General features: G+C 46.4%; 1 protein-coding gene across 1 annotated transcript; it reads right to left on the bottom strand.

Annotated features, from left to right (window-relative positions):
* Positions 1-4,114: 4,114 nt before the first annotated feature.
* Positions 4,115-13,001, bottom strand: PSMD2 (proteasome 26S subunit ubiquitin receptor, non-ATPase 2). The gene is made up of 21 exons (XM_060011021.1): positions 12,844-13,001; positions 12,338-12,394; positions 11,790-11,954; positions 10,539-10,660; positions 10,149-10,373; positions 9,708-9,866; positions 9,410-9,554; positions 9,168-9,228; positions 8,767-8,913; positions 8,490-8,596; positions 8,165-8,292; positions 7,865-7,952; positions 6,924-7,086; positions 6,696-6,797; positions 6,385-6,530; positions 6,063-6,146; positions 5,682-5,850; positions 5,495-5,589; positions 5,139-5,265; positions 4,602-4,720; positions 4,115-4,453 (listed from the first exon to the last, which is right to left on the bottom strand). Exons 1-21 carry the CDS (start codon positions 12,976-12,978, stop codon positions 4,271-4,273), a joined length of 2,727 nt encoding a protein of 908 aa, XP_059867004.1. The 5' UTR covers positions 12,979-13,001; the 3' UTR covers positions 4,115-4,270.
* Positions 13,002-17,818: the final 4,817 nt, after the last annotated feature.

Raw genomic sequence — 17,818 nt, forward strand, 5'->3', positions numbered from 1 at the left:
ATTTGCCCCGCCTTGTCATGTGACAGGCACTGCCCGCCCCGTGTCCCCTCCCGAACTTTGGAACTCCCCAGACCGAATCCCCTCTGCGTCTCTGTTCCGCGGTTCTTTAGTTCATTCATACTTTGAGCAAGTATTTATTGACTGCATACTGTGTGCTAGGCGAAGTGCTGGCTGAGGGCTGAGAACACTGAAATTAAAGACTCAGTCCTGCGGAAGTAAATCTTGGACAAATACGGAAAGAAATACGAATTAGGCAGCTTTGAAATAATGTAAATTTGATCATTGAAAGACCTATTAAACTGAATGTTACACTAAAAGGATTGAAACATTCTAAGTAGGGAATTAGTAGATTTGTCTTTTATAGAGATCGGCCACTCCCAGGGAGGGACTAAAACCAATCACGGAAAGTTCAAATAGTGATGGAAGAAGTAATCCAAGACCTCTCCCTGCCCAATAGCCAAGATTTTCAACCGCCTGAAGGGACACACTAGAGCCACATCTAGTTACTCAGAGTCAGCCTGGATTTTAATCCAAACTCTGCCACTTACTCCCCTGGCGATGCACCTACTATCTACCTACTTAATACCTGTTGTAAAATGGGGATATTTGAAACGAGGCAGTCTGGCTCAGTTCTGGGCTTTTACCCATCGTGCTTTCACGCTATTGGATTGTGAGGATTAAAGGAATTAATTTTTGTGAAAGTGCTTAAAACTGTGCCTAGGTATCTAGCTCTGTTTTCTCTCTCCTCCTCCCCACCCCCCTCTCTGTATACAAACACATATAATCTCAAAAGAAAACATTTTCTTTGCACTAATGATGAACTGGTCACTCAATATATGACCTTTGTGATCTCACTTAATCCTCACAATTTCCTACAAAATGGGTTGTATTATTATTCCCATTGTATCTGAGTAACTGAGACTCCAAAGAAAGGAGAGCAAAATAGACACACAGAGGAGGAACCATAAGGAGAATGAAAATGCAGATCTAGAGTGTTCTCTGTTACACTCTTCACTTGACTTCTGTGACTTTATCATGTATGGCTGGCTCCGTTTTCTACTCTTCTCATTTCTCTTTCTCCCTAAGCAAACTAATAAATAAAAATCAGTTACTGCCTGCATGCCAATTCGTTCCTAGCTCAGAAATCACTCTCGAATTCCAGTCAGAACAAGGTACTACCTAAAAGACATCTTCACCTAGTCACCTCACAGGCATCTTAAATTGTGTATGCCCAGGTAGAAATGCATCATCTCTCCCCACTGGATAGAGTCCTCCTGTTGCTCCCAAACATGTTTTGCTCATGTATTCTTTTTTATGAATAAGTGCCTAAACAGAAAATTTGGGATTCATCCTACATTCCTTCCCATACACGTCTCATCAGACATCAGGTCCTATTGGTGTTTGAATCAAAATCAAGTCCTGTTGATTTTGTCTTTAAAAGCACTTCTGCCCTTCCCCCCTCCCCATTTCTACTGCCATAATTCAGTTCATTTCCATTGCCTGGTCTCCAAGCCTCCATGGTGAGCTTTCTCACCCAGAGATAGCTAGCTGACCATGTCACTTTCCTGCTCTCATTCATTGGTCCCCATAGAGAGACACTGTCAATTTCTTAGCACAACAAAGCTCTTCTAAACCTCATCAGCCTGTGTCTCTTATCTCCTACCACAGTTTCCCATAGCTCTATACACAACCAAACCAAACTATCCATGGTTTCTGAAAACAAATAGCTTGTCTGCCTCTTGCTTTTCCTACTCCTTTAGCCATATCCTGCCTTCTTTTCCTCTGGATAAACTCATCTTTCTCCAAGAATCAGTTTCCTCAAAAATCTCCCCTCACTTACCCGGGCACTTAGGCCCTATTTCAGTGATCCTAGAATAACTTGTTCACACTCCAGTACAACATAATTATTTTCTTTTTCATCATATAAGCTTTGTGAGGATTTGCTTTTCTATATTTGCATATCCACAAACTAAAATAATGTCCAATGCAGAATAAGTAAGTCTCCATTGATATTTATTGCTGAATGACATTAAATGTGAAAGGTTAAGAGCCACTGTGAAAATTTCTTACTCTAAAGTACAATCACTGACTTGGATAGAGAATTATCCTTTTATTTATGTTTTCCAGCTTACAATCACTTTCTAATTTTGTTTCATGTTTTAAAACTTTATTTAGGTATGTTATAAACTGCACATGTTTAAAATGTACAGGGAATTCCCTGGCAGTCCAGTGGTTAGGACTCTGTGCTCTCACTGCTGAGGGCCTGGGTTCAATCCCTGGGTGGGGAACTAAGATCCCACAAGCCACGCAGCCAAAAAAAAAAAGAAAAAGTACAAGTTGATGAGTTTTGACAGATATGTTGAATATCATCACCACCACTACCACAATCAAGATACTGACCAATTCCATCACTCTCAAAAGTTTTCTTCCTTTGGAATCATCTTTGTCTTCACTCTAATCCACAGATAACCACTGATCTGCTGTCACTAGAATTGTATATAAATGAACTGATAGAGTATGTACTCTTCTTTTTTTATTCTTGTACTTTTTTAAAATCTGGATTCTTTCATGCAAAATAATAAATTTGACATTCATTCATGTTGTTATTTGTCACTTTTTTTTTTGCTGCCCTGTGCGGCTTGTGGGATTTTAGTTCCCCCGACCAGGGATTGAACCTGGGCCTTCGGCAGTGAGAGTGCAGAGTCCTAACCACTGGACCGCCAAGGAATTTCCCTTGTGTCACTTTTTATTGTTGAGGAATGTTCCACTGGATGGAAATCACCTTCTAATTTCTTAACATCACCCCCATTAGAAATCAGGTAAGACAATTATTATATCCCCAATGTAGAGATAATAGAGGCTTATCACACTGATTTGCTTAAGACAGTTCCCATTAAAGGGGCTTTACAGGTCTGCTGACTCCCAAGTCCAGCATTTCCACCTTTTATACAGGTTTTACACAGGCTGCTAAGTGAGACTAGAGAGAAGACTATGGAGATACTCCATCCAAAGCTGCTGCTTCTCCAGCCTAGCCAAGAGCTTGGACTACTACAGGGTCCACAAGTCTCCAAGGCTACAGAGACTGATTAACAGTGAGAAGGGCATGGGCCTTGGAGTCGGATGGACTTAGATTCCAATCCTGGCTCTACTACTTACTATGTGATCCTGAACAAGTTACTGAACCTCTCTGAACTTTACATTCCTCACCAAAACACAGGGATAATACCTACCTCTCGAAGTTCGTGTGAGGTATGCAGAGCAATTATTCTTTCAACATTTATTGATGACCTATCAGGTGCTTGTCACTATTTGGAGCTTAAATCCACAGTGTTTTCCCAGTAAGTGTTGGATAAATGCTAGCAATTATCTGACAGGGCCACGTGTTCTCCTCCACTGCATCCACAGGGGTCTAGGCCCCCACCGGCAGTATAGCTATACTCATACCAGTCCCACCAGGAAGGAGCACTACAGATCAAGAGTGATTACATTCCAGGAAGGAGGCCATTTCTTTCCCATTGCTCTACTAAGAGGAAGGTCAGGATCAAGCTTTCTTGCACCGTTCCCGCAAGGACAGCCTAGAGGTAGATGTTAACATGATCATATCTCTCAAATAGCAGCCTCCCCAAAAGGACAAGCGGGTCATACGAGGTAAAGATGTTCATTTCATTCAGTAGCACAGAAGTCAAGTTAGGAAGAGTGGAACTAACTCTGCTGCCTCTTAAGAGAAGGGATCCTTAGTCCAAAGTCAGGGAATGATGGGCTTGAGGTGGGTGTGCGTTGGCAGGTGGGAATAGGGGGGATGTTTGGGATCTACAAGCCCCTTGGAAAGTTATTTGTAAAAGTTTAAGTAAAAATTTGTGTACATACATCTCTTAGAAAGAAAATCCATTACATTTATCAGCTTCTCAACAGTTCATGCCTCTAAAGATGAACCACTGTTCTAAGATGGTTAGGAAGGAGGGGAGAAGGAAAAGGGGCTTAGTTTTTTCCATTCTTGGCAGCCTCCCTGCTAGCCCAGGCTCAGAGTTGCTACAAACAATACCCTCTCACATCCACTCCCCACCCCAGTCTGGCCTCCAGCCACAATACCCCAGAAAACAGACACAGAGGGACCTTGGGGATAAAGGTCTTTATTCAACAAAGTTATCTCACTCAGTAACAAAAGAACAGGAGGTAACAATTCTCCCAAAGGTTTGGAGCAGTGTCCACCCCTGATGGAAGGAAGCATGACCCGCTGACACAGCTGCAGCTCAGCGCCTCTGGTGGCCACTTAGAGATCATAGTTTGGGTTCTTCCGAAGGATAACAAAACCTTCTAGAATAGGGGTGACGGGAAGGAACTCCTCAGTGGCCAATTCTGCCCGCTCCCCGTGAGCCAGCAATACTGGGGTTGTGTGTGTCTGGAACCCTGTGATGGTCTTGGGCTTGCCGGCCTGGCCCACCACATCCACTGCCTGTGGGATGAGAAGACTGAGATGAAGAGACTCTGGATAGGAGTACAGCAGCAACCCAGTGCCAATTCACGTTTCAGAGAAATGGTACCTCTGCATTCTACAAGCTCTAGAATACAGACTGAGCCCTCCCCTCTGCTCAGCCCCTCACCTGGCCCACGCGGACAGACACTGGTAATGGCCGCAGCTCCTCATCGAATGTGACCAGCATTCGGGGCTGCATGGCAGCCACCAGTCCATATAATACATAGTGTGACTTGCCTAAGATGACTAAGAGCACAAGACAAATATAGTTAGAGGCATGCCTGAATCTTGGGACCCCACTCCAGCCCTGACTCTTTAATTCCTCAGTTATATAGCTGAACCCACAACCCTCCCCTCATACACCCTACTACAAGCTGGAGATACCACCCCCATACTCTGCCTATAGGTTGCGGACTTGATCATCACTTTCCCCCAGTCACTCAGAGGCAAAAACTGGGCTCAGTTCTTCATCTTCAAAAGAAAATCTTTTGGGGTCAGATCAAAAGTGTGGGGGATGAAAGTCTCAACGAGGCCCAATGAACCTCAGGAATCCAGAGCAGCAGAGTTAACTCAGAGTCTTGCTCCTAAATTACCAAGGAGGCCCTGGTAGGGGAGTGGAAAGGGCGCCATATGCCACCATGTAAGATTCCTGACAGGGACTCACTGTTGCGGACATCCAGGAAAGAGACAAGCACGGTGAGCAGCCCAGCCACGGCCACTTGACTCATAAGCTGCCGGTCACTGTGGTAGGGGCAGAGGGTGAGTGTGCCCTTCCCTAAATGGGTCAGGCCCTGGGGAAAAGAAAACAAAACAAAATGGAGTGAAGTGGACGTGGGGAGTCACAAGTCACATCTAAGGAGAAATCACCTAACCCGGCCACACAGAAACCTCACAGCTCGTTCACACCCTCCTTTCCAGGCCAAACTCAAGGTCCCCTTCACGAAGCGTCACATCTCCCTTCCATCACACAGACACTTCCTTTGGCACATTCACTCTAAGGAGAAGAGTTCTATTCTCTACCTGTGCCAAGCGCACCATGAAGAGGTTGTTGGGGTCCTTGGCATGATACTGGGCTAACTGGCGCAGCATCGCAGCCAGACGGGCATTATTGGTACCTGGAAATGTTAAGCATTACAAAGACTTGAAAAAAGGGCCTCAACAACCCTTCCCCCAAGATGCTTACGATCTCTTTCTGACCAATACTCACCACTGCCCACCATGCCCATGGCAAAGATGGAGTTATAGGAAACTTCTGGGTCAGCATCATGAGAGAATTTGCTTAGGGTATCCAAGATGTTGAGTCGTGGATTTGAAACGGAGATTAAGGCCAGTGCTAAAGGCACAGCCCTTCGGAGTGTAGGCTCCCCATATCTCAGCTGGTGATAAAAGAAAATAACAAGGGTATCACAGAAAGCAGAAAAGAATAAGCTCGGTTACACGAACAGATGGATAGACGGGGTCTTAATTTTTGTAGAAAGGGTACAGCAAAAAGACCATTTCTCCACCGACAAAACCCATCAGGGAAATTCCTGGGGAAACCCCAGGCATCAAAACTAATATACTTCAATCTTCTCCATGGGATACTCACCAGGTGGCCAAAGGTTCGTAGAGCCATCTCTGCACCAATCTCCTCCCCCATAGCAATAAGGGCAATCCCCAGCACCGCTACTCCCTGCAATTGAAGAGGCAGCAGAGCCCAATAAGCTCAGGGAACAAAAAACTCACCCCTGACTCAAGTCCCATGTAAGAAGAAAAAGCCATCCTGTGGGGCACACCCTGACCCCTCATGTATGGAACCCAGTCTCATGCTATTTCAATACACAGTGATACCCAGAGACTCTAAAACAAACAAACCCACAGTTATCTTTTCTCAGAGCTTCCCTCAGAGGATGCCCAGCTGCCCACAGAACCTGATGTGCTCCCATGTCAGCAGGGGCTTCCTTCTTGTCCTTGTCCTTCTTTTCCTTTTTGTCTTTGTCTTCCTCCTTTTCCTTGGAGTCAAAGTGTTCGCTGCAAATGTGGAGCAGCTGCTGCACCTTCAGTACATTCCCAGAGCCTGGGGCAGGGTGGTAAGGGAGAGAAAAGGTAGAAATGAGAAGGCACCAAGGAAAAGCTTGCTCTAGGAACAGAAGCTAAAGAATCTAAGGCAATCCAGAATGACTTAAGAAAGGAGGACCAAGAGAGAAGTGAAGAGTCACTGAGGAAGAACAAAGACACAGACCTGCATAGGCACACACATCCACCAGTGTGTTGGCAAAACTGCGGAATGGCTCTGACACAACCTCCAGCGCGGCCAGGATGGCCTCAATGGCCTCTCCCTTCCCTAAAGGAGAGATTCGAGGGGGTCAGAGGACATGTACTCCCTTCCAGCACAGCCTGACTCATAAACTCTCCCTGTTGTATCCAGTTACTACCAGTCTTTTGCCCAAATAGAGAGACATCCCCTAACCTAGGTGGTTGAGGCCCAGTCCAAGAGGAAGCCAACGGGCGTAAGTGTCCTTGAGCTCAGTCTCTGACTTCTCCATGATGGTCTGAAGGATAGTGGAAGTGACATCGCCATTGCAGGATCCCACTGCTATCATTCCACAGGCTAGAGCTGTCACACCTGCCACCTAGCAATAGGAAAATCGACATCAAGTTATTAAAATAAGGTGTTAAAATAGTTGTTTACCTATCTTGATTCAAGATAGCCAATTCCTACAGTCCACTGAAACCACATGAGGTAATAACCCCTTTCTGATGGTAGGTCAAAATAACAGTAGCATCAACCATTCACTGAATACTACAGGTCAGCCACTAAGTCAACTCGCTTGCATACTATTAACATTTAATCCTCACAACCCCATGAAACAGGTCCTACTGTTATTCCTCTTTTATTGATGAGAAAAATGATGCCTAAGGAGACTGAGTTACGTGTCCAAGATCACATTGTTTGTAAGCAGAGGTGGCAGGATCTGAACTGAAGCCTATCTGACTAAAACCTATGCTTTTAGCCACCATACTATATTTATCCATCACTAAAATGATTCTGCACAAGTAAGAAAATTTAAAGTTGGCTCATGACTAAAACAGTGTACCCACCCCAAGCTGGGTTAAGTTACTCCCCACTCTAGTCTGGTACTTCCTCATGGATCCCAAGGGCTGGAACTCAATACTAAAATGTTAACTCTTTAGCCTCAATATCTCCTGAGACTTAGAAGCCCAATTCCAAGCAGTTTCACTGAAATGATACATCTCTGTCTCTGTCTCTGTCTCTGTCTCTCTCACACGCGCGCACACACACACACACACACACACACACACACATTTTTTCACCATTTATCAGAGACCGGCAAGACTCAGAGCACCTTCCCTACTATCTCCCCTAAGTGATCAACAAACTCTACTCACCTCCATACTGGACTTGGAATCTCCCATCACAGGTAGCAGCAGTGTTAGAACATCTTCGCGATTGGAGCCAGCATAGGCCAAGCCAAGCCTGCAAAAGCCAGGGAGAGGCAGTCCCCGACACACATCCGACGATAGGACAAGGAAGAAACAAAAAGAGGATTGGTCATTTCAACAAATAGTCACCCAGAGCCAAATACTCAACAGGCACAGTGGTGCTCTTTGGCAATACAAAGGTGAAAGGGCCTGATTCTGTTTTCACAGAGCTTACAGGCTAAGCACTACCAAAAGGAGAAGCCTTACCCAAAGATGGAACCAAGTCTCATTGTGTTACTGTTGTGGAGGACATAGTCTGAGAGGAGTGCCAGAGCAGGGTCACACTCATTTCGGACACCAGAGTTCACGATGCCACAGGCCAGGAGGGCTCCTGACTGAAAAATGCAAATAGATCCTTCACTCGGGCTACTCTACCTTCCTCACCACAAAGGATGCAACATAGGCCTTATTATAGCACCCGCCTTAACTGGAGTTAAAAACAGGGTAGACCTTACCAGTGAAAGGGAGGTCCTGAGAGGGCCCTAGAACATGGGAGGGGATGTCTGCATTAGTGGGTTGTACCCAGACCAACCTTGATATAGTCCTCAGAAGAGTACAGGTACTTGTCAATCTGGGTAAGGCCACCATCCACATCCCACAGCAGAATCATGCCAAGGGATGCAGCTGCACTCAACATTCCTATACCAAGGAAAAATCTATCAGTCTTAAAATGGCCCTGCCCTGAGAAAACTGTTATAAAGAGCTCTCCAAAGAACTGCCTTGGGGATCTGCCATTATAACACATGAACCTAGGAGAACAACAAGATTGACCAAAATTATACAAAGATAGAGTAGGAACAGAATTATACCATGATCCTTGTTCTTGTAAAGCCATTTGTTGCCATCATCAGTCAGCAGCTTGTCCTGGCCAAAGGCTGCATTCACAAAGCCGTTCACAAAAGAGGAGGCCAGGTTCATGCGGGCAGAGTCCACCTGAGAGCCACTGCCCCCAAACCCTGCAAAGGAGGGAAGGAGGAAATGAAGGTCTAGAGTAGGACAAGAAAAGAACACAGTATGGCAGCTGGTCTCTGATTCTGAGCTGGCCCCTTGGAATCCTCTATCTATAACCCCAACAGTGACCTAGGGAAAAAGTATGTGGGAATTCTGAGCTCTATAGGATTCCTAAGTATGTTGGGCCAAGCCATCACTCTCAATACGAGGGGCATAATTAACAATCCTCCAATCCCCAAACATGGAGATGTTTACTCACTGTTGTTCTCTAGGTGGGTTTTATAGATGTCATCAGGCACCTTGGGTTCCATGATGTCCAGCTGAAGAGAAGTCAGAGGATCACAACTGTTCCCCCAGTCCTCCCCTAGCTGTCCCTTCTGTTACCCCATTGAATGGCAATTCTAACCAAGGAGAGTCTAGTCGGAGGCATAATCAGGGAGGTGAAATGCCAGGTATCATCACAACCAAAAAACCTTGTTGGAAAAGGGCAAAGACTCTCACCTCCCGAGCTAAAGCCAAGAAGTTGCTGTTGAGCTGCACATTGGACATGATCTCTGTCAGGTCCTCATACTCCTCCACATCTTCACTCAGCTCCAAAAACACCCCATGTCGGCCTAGCATGAATGCCATTTGCTTCTGTACAACCCTGTGGGCGAGAGCCATCACATCTGCTCAGCCCCCATCCACTAAGGGCACAGAAAAGCCCTTCAAATCCTAACCAGAAACTACATGTCCCAGCACTTCATGCAAATGTCCCACCCATGAGCTTATCGCTTTGCCAACTTTTTCCTTTACATACACGTCCTTGCAGGAGGTGAAAATATCTTCTACCAGCTCCATGTCATTGAGCATCAATGCCAATCTCAGTGCTTCAGGGAAGCGACTGAACTTTCGGAACACACCCAGGGCACAACGCAGTAGGGCGGAGTTCTCAGGCTCGGGCACGTAATTCACACAACTACAAAGGTAAAAATAATAAAGCTATCAGGCATTCATTTACCCCGTTTAATTCACTTACCCAATACCGAATGCCTACTACATACCAGGAAGTATACTAGTTATTGGGACTACTAAGGAGATATGCCGTCTCTGACCTCAAGAAGTTCACAGATGTTAACAAATTCACTACAGCTTGATTGCGACCTTTGAAGCAGATACTCTTGGAGAATAAAGGAGTCACAGTTGAGAAGAAGTGCTGGGGAGGGCAGGCCTGCCACCATTCCCCACCCTGCTCACTCACCTGGTGAGATAGAGGCAGACCTTTGCATATGCATTCTCATCAATGTCTTTCTCCAGCATATCCACCTGCTCAATTTCCATAAGCAGGTCGCAGGCCTCATGCTCTGCATTGTGGGCCATGTTGTAGGGGACAATCTCCTTCACCAGGGTCAGCAGTGGCTCCCGCTGCGTCTTCTCTGCATCATCCAGCTCCTGCCACTCCTTAGCCACTTCTCCTGCCAGATGCCTACGGACAGGCCCAGACTATTAGAGGAGCAGTGCTTCATGGGAAGCACTTCCCTGTGGGTCAAGGAATTCACTATCTGGGAAACTCAATACACTGGTACTCCAAGACAGAACTCAGAACTATATCTCAGAACCCCTTCAGATTCCCAAGAAGAAAAGGTCTTACCTGACATACTCATGACCCCATGATGCCAATTCCTCCTGGGAGCCCACTAGACGATATTTGAGGCACTCACGCTCCCCGCTCATGGTCATGGCCAAAACAGAGATGATGTCAGCGGCAAAACGCTATAAAGAAACCAGTCCTTTGAAGTCAAATCCAGGGTAAGGGGAATGTTACATTATGGAATCAAGATCACTGTCACTACCCCCAAAATTAAATGCTAATTATATCACCAGCCTCCATACTAAAAACTTAAAACATGTTATATCAGCTAAGCCTCATAATAATCTTAAGGTTAGTGTTGCAATCTCCCTTCTGAACCAACATGACTGAAGGGTGATAACAAGTGGAGAGTGGAGAAAAATGGAGACTCTGAATTTTATTCCAATCGTAATAATAAACTATTAAAAGGTTTTAAGCAGAAAAGATTCACACTCTAGAAAAGATCACTATGGCTGCTGCATGAAAGACAAACTGTGTAGGAGGTCACACACAAAAGGAAGAGGGTCAGTTAGGAGGCTGCTGCAGTAGTTCCGGTGAGAACTGAAAACTTGGATTAGGGTTGTGCCAATATGCAGGAAAGTTACTGAACTGGGAATATATTTTAGAGGTAAAACAAATGAAGGTGCATGTGATACAAAGAAAAGAAAAATATTAAGGTTAAAAGTAAGTTAATAAAAAATCATGATAATAAAATCCCAAGGTCCAACATAAATGACAGAAACACTGTCGTTTCTGAAGACAATCTTCCTGTCAGCTCTTATGTGACCATTTCGATTACGACGAGCAATGTTTTGTTGTTTTAATTTTTAAATTTAATTTTATTTATTTATTCTTGGTTGCACTGGGTCTCTGTTGCTGCGCATGGGCTTTCTCTAGTTGTGGCGACTCTTTGTTGTGGTGCGTGGGTTTCTCATTGCGGTGGCTTCTCTTGTTGTGGAGCATAGGCTCTAGGCGTGCAGGCTTCAGTAGTTGTGGCACGTGGGCTCTAGGCGCGTGGGCTTCAGTAGTTGTAGCACACGGGCTTAGTTGCTCTGTGGCATGTGAGATCTTCCCAGACCAGGGCTCAAACCCCTGTCCCCTGCATTGGCAGGTGGATTCTTAACCACTGCGCCACCAGGGAAGTCCCGGGCACTGTTCAACTAGCTCAGATCTCAGGTCTATCAGGCTTCCTGAGATTCACCATGAGCCCCATGGTCTAGACGAAAAGGAATTCCTAAACTAGGCCTCCACCAGCTTCTGCAATAGTTTTACCTTATTCTCCCCAGGGGCCATGTTCTCATAGATCTCCTTCAGTTTGCCGTAGTGTGGACGCAGAAATTTGAGAGGCTTGGGCACTGAAGTCATGGAAGTTGTAGAAGAACGAATCTGCCTCCTCAGCTCCTCCAGGGCTGGTCGGTACAGGGACGTGTCCTTCTCCTGATCAGGAGATGTTAGGGCTCAGACAAAAGGAGTCTCATACCTTAAGTCATAATACAGAAGTGTTCAACAACCTCCTAGGAAAGTAACTAACTGTGTCTTATCCATCTGTGATTGCCCAACGCCCTGCACACACACTGCCTGACACAAAAACAAATGTCTCAGGTTAAGAGTTCAAGAACTGCTTCTCCCACGAAACAAAGCTACAAAATCTTTCAATTATCTTTTTTTACTCCCCTCCCTCACAACATGGTTGTAATATGACTCCAAAATACAGTCTCTCTTTCCCTATCTCATATAGCAGTTGTTGCCCCAAGTGGAATAAAGCAAACAAGTGGGAAAGATCCATACATGCACCGGCTTTTGTTAACATCGTGACTCACCCCCAGTCGTTCCACGAGCATCTCCAGTTCATCCTGAAGTTGTTTGTCCTCCTCAGACTGGAGGATTGAGGGAAGAAGCTCATCAAGACAAGGAATCTCAAACACATCCTCCTCCCATTCACCCTGGGGCAGGTGGAGAGTGAGCCTGCCTCCTTAGGAAGGACCAGGTGAGACAAGGAAAGAGAGAGGGAATGGGAAGCCCTGGTGGGAAGGCAGCCTGGCTTCTGGGCCAGGCTTTACTTGAACGCTGTTCTGAAAAACGAGGGTGACAATGACCCGCCCGGGCCCACCTCACGAGTCGGTGGTGAGGACTGGTAGGGGCGGCGGCGGTGACAGCGCGGAATGGAGGATGAGGGGCAGAGAGGCGGGTGCCTGGAGCCCCGAGGGTCGCCCTATCCGCCCTCTCCCGGGCGCGGCGGGGCCGTTGGGAGTCGGGCCCGAGGCCTGCGGAGCCGCCGTGACTCAGCCCGCGGCCTTTTCCGCCGGCTCCCGGGGCCGCGCCTCACCAGCTCCTGCTCTTTGTCCTTGTCTCCGGCATCCCGCCGCTCCTTGCCGCTCGGCTTCTCATCCCCGCCACCGGGGGACGTCGCTGGGGGCTGCTGGGGCTGCAGCGGTGCCTTCTCCCTGCCACCCTCCTCCATCGCCGCCGCCACTGCCGGCCCGCTGCGCGCGCACCGCCCCGTTTCCCAGATGTCCTCGCGCGCGTGGCCCACGGCGCCCCTCCTTCTCCAGAGCCCGCCTGCGACCGGAAACGCCGCGGCAACCCACCCACCCCTGCGGCCTGGGAGTTCCAGCCCTCGGACCTCGCCCTCCGAAACCAAACGAAAACTCTAATTCCCAGCTTCCCGCGTGCCGTAGGCACCTCCCCGGTTCGAACCTGGAGTTTCCTGAACGCCGTCTGGGGTTTGGGGGCACCAGCTGCAGTAGGAGTTGAGCTGGCTGCGAGCCGAGACCGCCCCTCGATTCCGCCAAAGCAGTGTGAATAGTACACCCCAGTGATACCCCCGTTAGCCGCGTGGTGGGACAAACAGAAGAGATTCTTGAAATCCTGGACGCTTGATTGCCGTCTTTGTGAAGTCTGTGTAATCTATGTTTAGTCCCACACTACTGTGGCATATTCACCTCCCCAGCTGAAGAATAGTGCTCTACTATTACCATAAAGATGTGGATACCATCTTAAATCCACCTGCGGAGCCAGATGGAGTAGAAATGAATACATCAAGCCCTATACCCTAATGCGAAGTTCTGGAGCTAAAAACGGGACAAGATAAGGTCTTTGTCCTCAGTGTGTCTTTTGGTCTTCCTCTCCCTCTTATGACTTAGAGGGGATGTGACCGACACTTTATGTCAGGACTTATTTTAAATGATATATATTGTTCGCACAAGTTTTTGAGTTTGGGAGGATTGTGTCCATTTTACAGCGGAAATCGTACAGTAAGTAGTAGAATCAGGATATGAATCAATCTCCATCTTTGAGTCTCCCAAGTTCTTGAGTGTTTCAGGCAAACCTCAAAGTTCTTCTGATCGGGCTATGTGTATATATCTAGAAGGTGAGAAAAGAGGAAGTAATTCTTCTCCCTTTCATCTGGTGGGAACACTCACCATTTGGCCTGGAATCTTATTTTATGGGTCCTGAGGCATTAAAGAATGCAGAAAATGTTTGTTTAAAAAAACAAACCACCTGTCACAGCACAGTTAGCATTGAATGAATGTTGTTGGCTAAACATTTGTATAGGTATTGATGTACGGGTCTGATGCCCATTTTAAAACTTGTTGCTCTTTTCCACTCAGTGTTTGGATACTGGGGATGACCTTCCACTTGCATCACCGGTGATGGCCCCAGCCCTAGTCTACTGACAGAAATTGGATGGTCCATAGCTGGTGTGCCTACTCTGTTTTCTGGCTTCGAGATGTCCATACTTTGTCATGCTTTCTTCAGTCATCAGTAGAGGTATTTCTCCTAAATCTTTCCTATTTCCACGACTTCTTTCTATCCAATCTCAGATTTTGTCTTTTATACCAGTCACATCCCCACCAGTACCTTAGAGGAGACGGGGTGATGTTGTGGCATAAAGCACAGGCTATTAACAGCTGGTGACTCCAGGTGAAGAGTAAACGAATGTCTGTGTACTATGTTTCAACTTTTTTGTAGGTTTAAAATACAAAGTTGGCAAAGTTTGTAAAATAAAAAGTTTGTAAAATAAAAAGTTGGGGGTGGGTGGGAGAACATAAGCTTTAGAGAGGACAGACCCGGTATTTAAAACTAAATTCTGCCCTTCACCAGCTGTGATATTTGGGCAAGCTTCCTAACCTCTCTCAGCTTGGTTTCTTCTTCTATGAAATGAGAGTAATAAAGTATCTCCCTCGGAAGTTTTTATGAGAATAAAGTAAGACAGTGTATATAAAGTGCTTAGCTAAGTGCCTGGCAACTGGAGAGGAGGCAGTTAGCATTTTCCAGCTTCCTCAAATTTGCAGGGCTGCCCCTTGCTCCCCACCTCCAAACCTCTCTGGCCAAATGCAGATGTCTGGCAGTTATTCTCAAGGCCTTATGATAACATTGATTTCCTGCCTCAAGCTTCATTTCAGTCAAATTGCTCTCCCAGAAGCACTCCTTCCTACCATTTGGCCAGACTCCCAGCCTTGTGACCAAATTGCTCTCCGATCAGGGGACAGCCCATCACCTGTCCCTTCCTACCACCTTCTTTCACATTGCACCCACTGGCCAGCCATGCTTCCCCCAAACGTATGGCCTGAGCTATAGAGCTACACATTTTATGGATGGCTCTACTCATCTGAGAATCATTCGACCCAAAGCGTCACTTACGTAATACCAGAAATGCTTCAGGCCAGACACAGCATTGCACTGTTTCCACTGGGTTGCTACTTTCTTTGTGTGATATTTTTCAAAATCAGATTGCATTGTGGCCCTTTTACTGTTAATTCCCAGGACTGAAAGCAGTTGTTACAATCCCCTTTTTTATAACTACTGTTACAACTTCCCTTCTTCAGGCGCTCACCTCTCATTATGCCCCTTGCATCTACCTCCTTCTGATCTCCCTGAACATTTCACCACTTCTGAACGTGCCCTGCCCCTTCAAGCTGGATTAGTCTTTTCTTGTTGCTGTTATTTCTGTATGGAATGCCCTTCACTGTTTTTGGCTAGCAAATTCTCCCATCCTCTGTACTCCAGCTCAGTATCACCTGTGTAGGAAGCCTTTCCTGTTCTTTCAAGTTATTAATTTCTTCCCTGTACTCCTACAATGCTTGATACATACCTCTCCCTTCCTCCACTCTGAGCTCTTAGAGGACAGGAACTGTGTCTTATTCAACTTTGTGCCCCTAGCACCCAATCTAATACCTGGCTTGTGGTAGGCCTTGACAAATATTTGTTGAATAAATGAATGAATGAATGGCTTTGCATTCAACTTCAGGTCATCTTTGTTTATAATAATAGCCCATTGGGAGCTCTCTTTGGAGCCCAGAGCTCAGCACTGGGAAACTGTCAGGAGTCTCCATTTGTGACTCGTGATAGGTCTACTGAAACTGTGCTTATTTTATGGAGATTCTCTTCCAACTTGACATTTCGAGAGCACTTCCGAGTGTGAAACCATACTGTTTGGCATACGTTACTGTATTGTGCATGGGAATTAGTCAAACTTCCAATGGGATAGTGTAGGGTACGGCCCAGCACCTTACTAATAACTATTCTCATGTGTCCACCCAGGAGCACCATCCATTATTCCCCCTTCTGCTTTAACACATCAGAGCATATTGCAGATGCATATTTATCAGTTTGGCAGGCTACTAAGGGTGGAGGTTACATCTGTCACTTGATGTTCACCTTGCCTTGCCCATGGAACCAAGCACCTGCAGAGTGCTCAACAAACAGTGCCACCTGGCTTAATTTCAGGTCAACATGTGCTTAGGTTTCCTGCAGCTGCATGGTTGTCACATGTACCTGGCCCGGATGAGATAGGGGCCATGAAAGTGCACCTGCTGGTAATGGCCTCACTTGGAAGCATGATAAAATTGCCCAGAAGGCAGATGTATATGCTTGAGTCTAAATTCTGCCATGACTTAGCAGACTAAGTGGTGGTGATTAAGAACATCTGAATCCCAAATCTGAGGCTCTGAGTTCCAAATTGGACTTCAATGTCTTAGCTGACACTGGAAGTTATGTCATCTTTCTCCTTAATTTCGCCACTTGTAAGATAGAGACAATGATAGGACCCCCTTATAAGTTGTTGTGGGAATTTAATGAGGTGATGTTTTTAAAGTGCTTAGCACAGGCTTAAGCAAAAAAAGAAAAAAAAAGGGACTTGGTAAATGAGGGCTGCTCATTATCATCATCATCATCATCATTATTTGACACTTCAACCTTTGCAAATATGGAGTTTTTTTTTTTTTTTTTAACCGGTACACAGGCCTCTCACTGTTGTGGCCTTTCCTGTTGAGGAGCACAGGCTCCGGACGCACAGGCTCAGCAGCCATGGCTCACGGGTGTAGCCGCTCCGCGGCATGTGGGATCTTCCCGGACCGGGGCATGAACCCATGTCCCCTGCATCGGCAGGCGGACTCTCAACCACTGCACCACCAGGGAAGCCCACAAATATGGTGTTTTAATGCCACAATGGCCAGCTGGTCAGTATCCCTAGCTGGCCTCTGAAATCAGGTGTCAAGGGAAGGGCAAGGCTTTGTGAAACCAACCCTATCTCCTCTATCATTACACTGACATTATAAATCTCATACTCTGTGCAAGACCCAAACTTCACAAGCCATTTCTTAATATTTCTTTGGGTTCTGGAACCTGCTAAGCCCATGAATTCACTTCTTAAAACATTAAAGCTGATCTAGTCCTCAGAGATCATCTCATCCAACCCACTTATTTTACAGACTGCTAAGGTTACTGAGATCTGAAGAGGGGATAAGCCATGCCTGGTGTCACAGCTGGGGAGTGGCAGAACTGGAGCCAGAACCAGATTTCCAGATGTGACGGCCTTCCTCTTTCCAATACACTTTGCCACCCCCCCTCCTAGAGTTTTGCTCTCAGAGCAGAGACTCAAGCCATGCTTTCCCTTGGTCTTAGAGTTCCCAAGGCCACTTTTCCTTTTTCTTAGTAGCCAGCAATTTCCTTCCCTTGGTGAGCAGCCACAGTTCCAAGTAACTTGACAGAGACCCACATACAGCTCTTTATGGGGACAGTCTGATGCTGTGACAGGATACAGACTGTGGGACATGTGCTGGTGCCATCGCCCAGGAACCAGTGACCCCAGCAGCAATCACTGACAAAGCTTCACTCTACCCCCTCCAAACTTAATAAACCCACACCTACTTACACCTTGGAGAACACTGCATGTTAAAGAGAACTGAGACTGGACTCTTTCCACCGCTTTGCTCTGGTTCTTATTTTACAGATGAAGAAACTGAGGCTTGTAGAGGTTAGGCAACCGGCTCAAGCTCACACAGCTGTCAGAGCTTCAG

Source organism: Delphinus delphis, chromosome 4 (genome assembly GCF_949987515.2).
Source record: "Delphinus delphis chromosome 4, mDelDel1.2, whole genome shotgun sequence".
Lineage (NCBI taxonomy): Eukaryota > Metazoa > Chordata > Mammalia > Artiodactyla > Delphinidae > Delphinus > Delphinus delphis.

What these genes read in the sequence shown, in the direction of transcription:
- PSMD2 (XM_060011021.1), bottom strand. Translation starts at nt 12,978, where the DNA reads ATGGAGGAGGGTGGCAGGGAGAAGGCACCGCTGCAGCCCCAGCAGCCC. An exon ending in TTACAAGAACAAGGATCATG is followed by an intron (nt 8,597 to 8,766) that starts GTATAATTCTGT and finishes TCCTTGGTATAG; the next exon opens with GAATGTTGAGTGCAGCTGCA. An exon ending in ATTCCAAGTCCAGTATGGAG is followed by an intron (nt 7,087 to 7,864) that starts GTGAGTAGAGTT and finishes TCCTATTGCTAG; the next exon opens with GTGGCAGGTGTGACAGCTCT.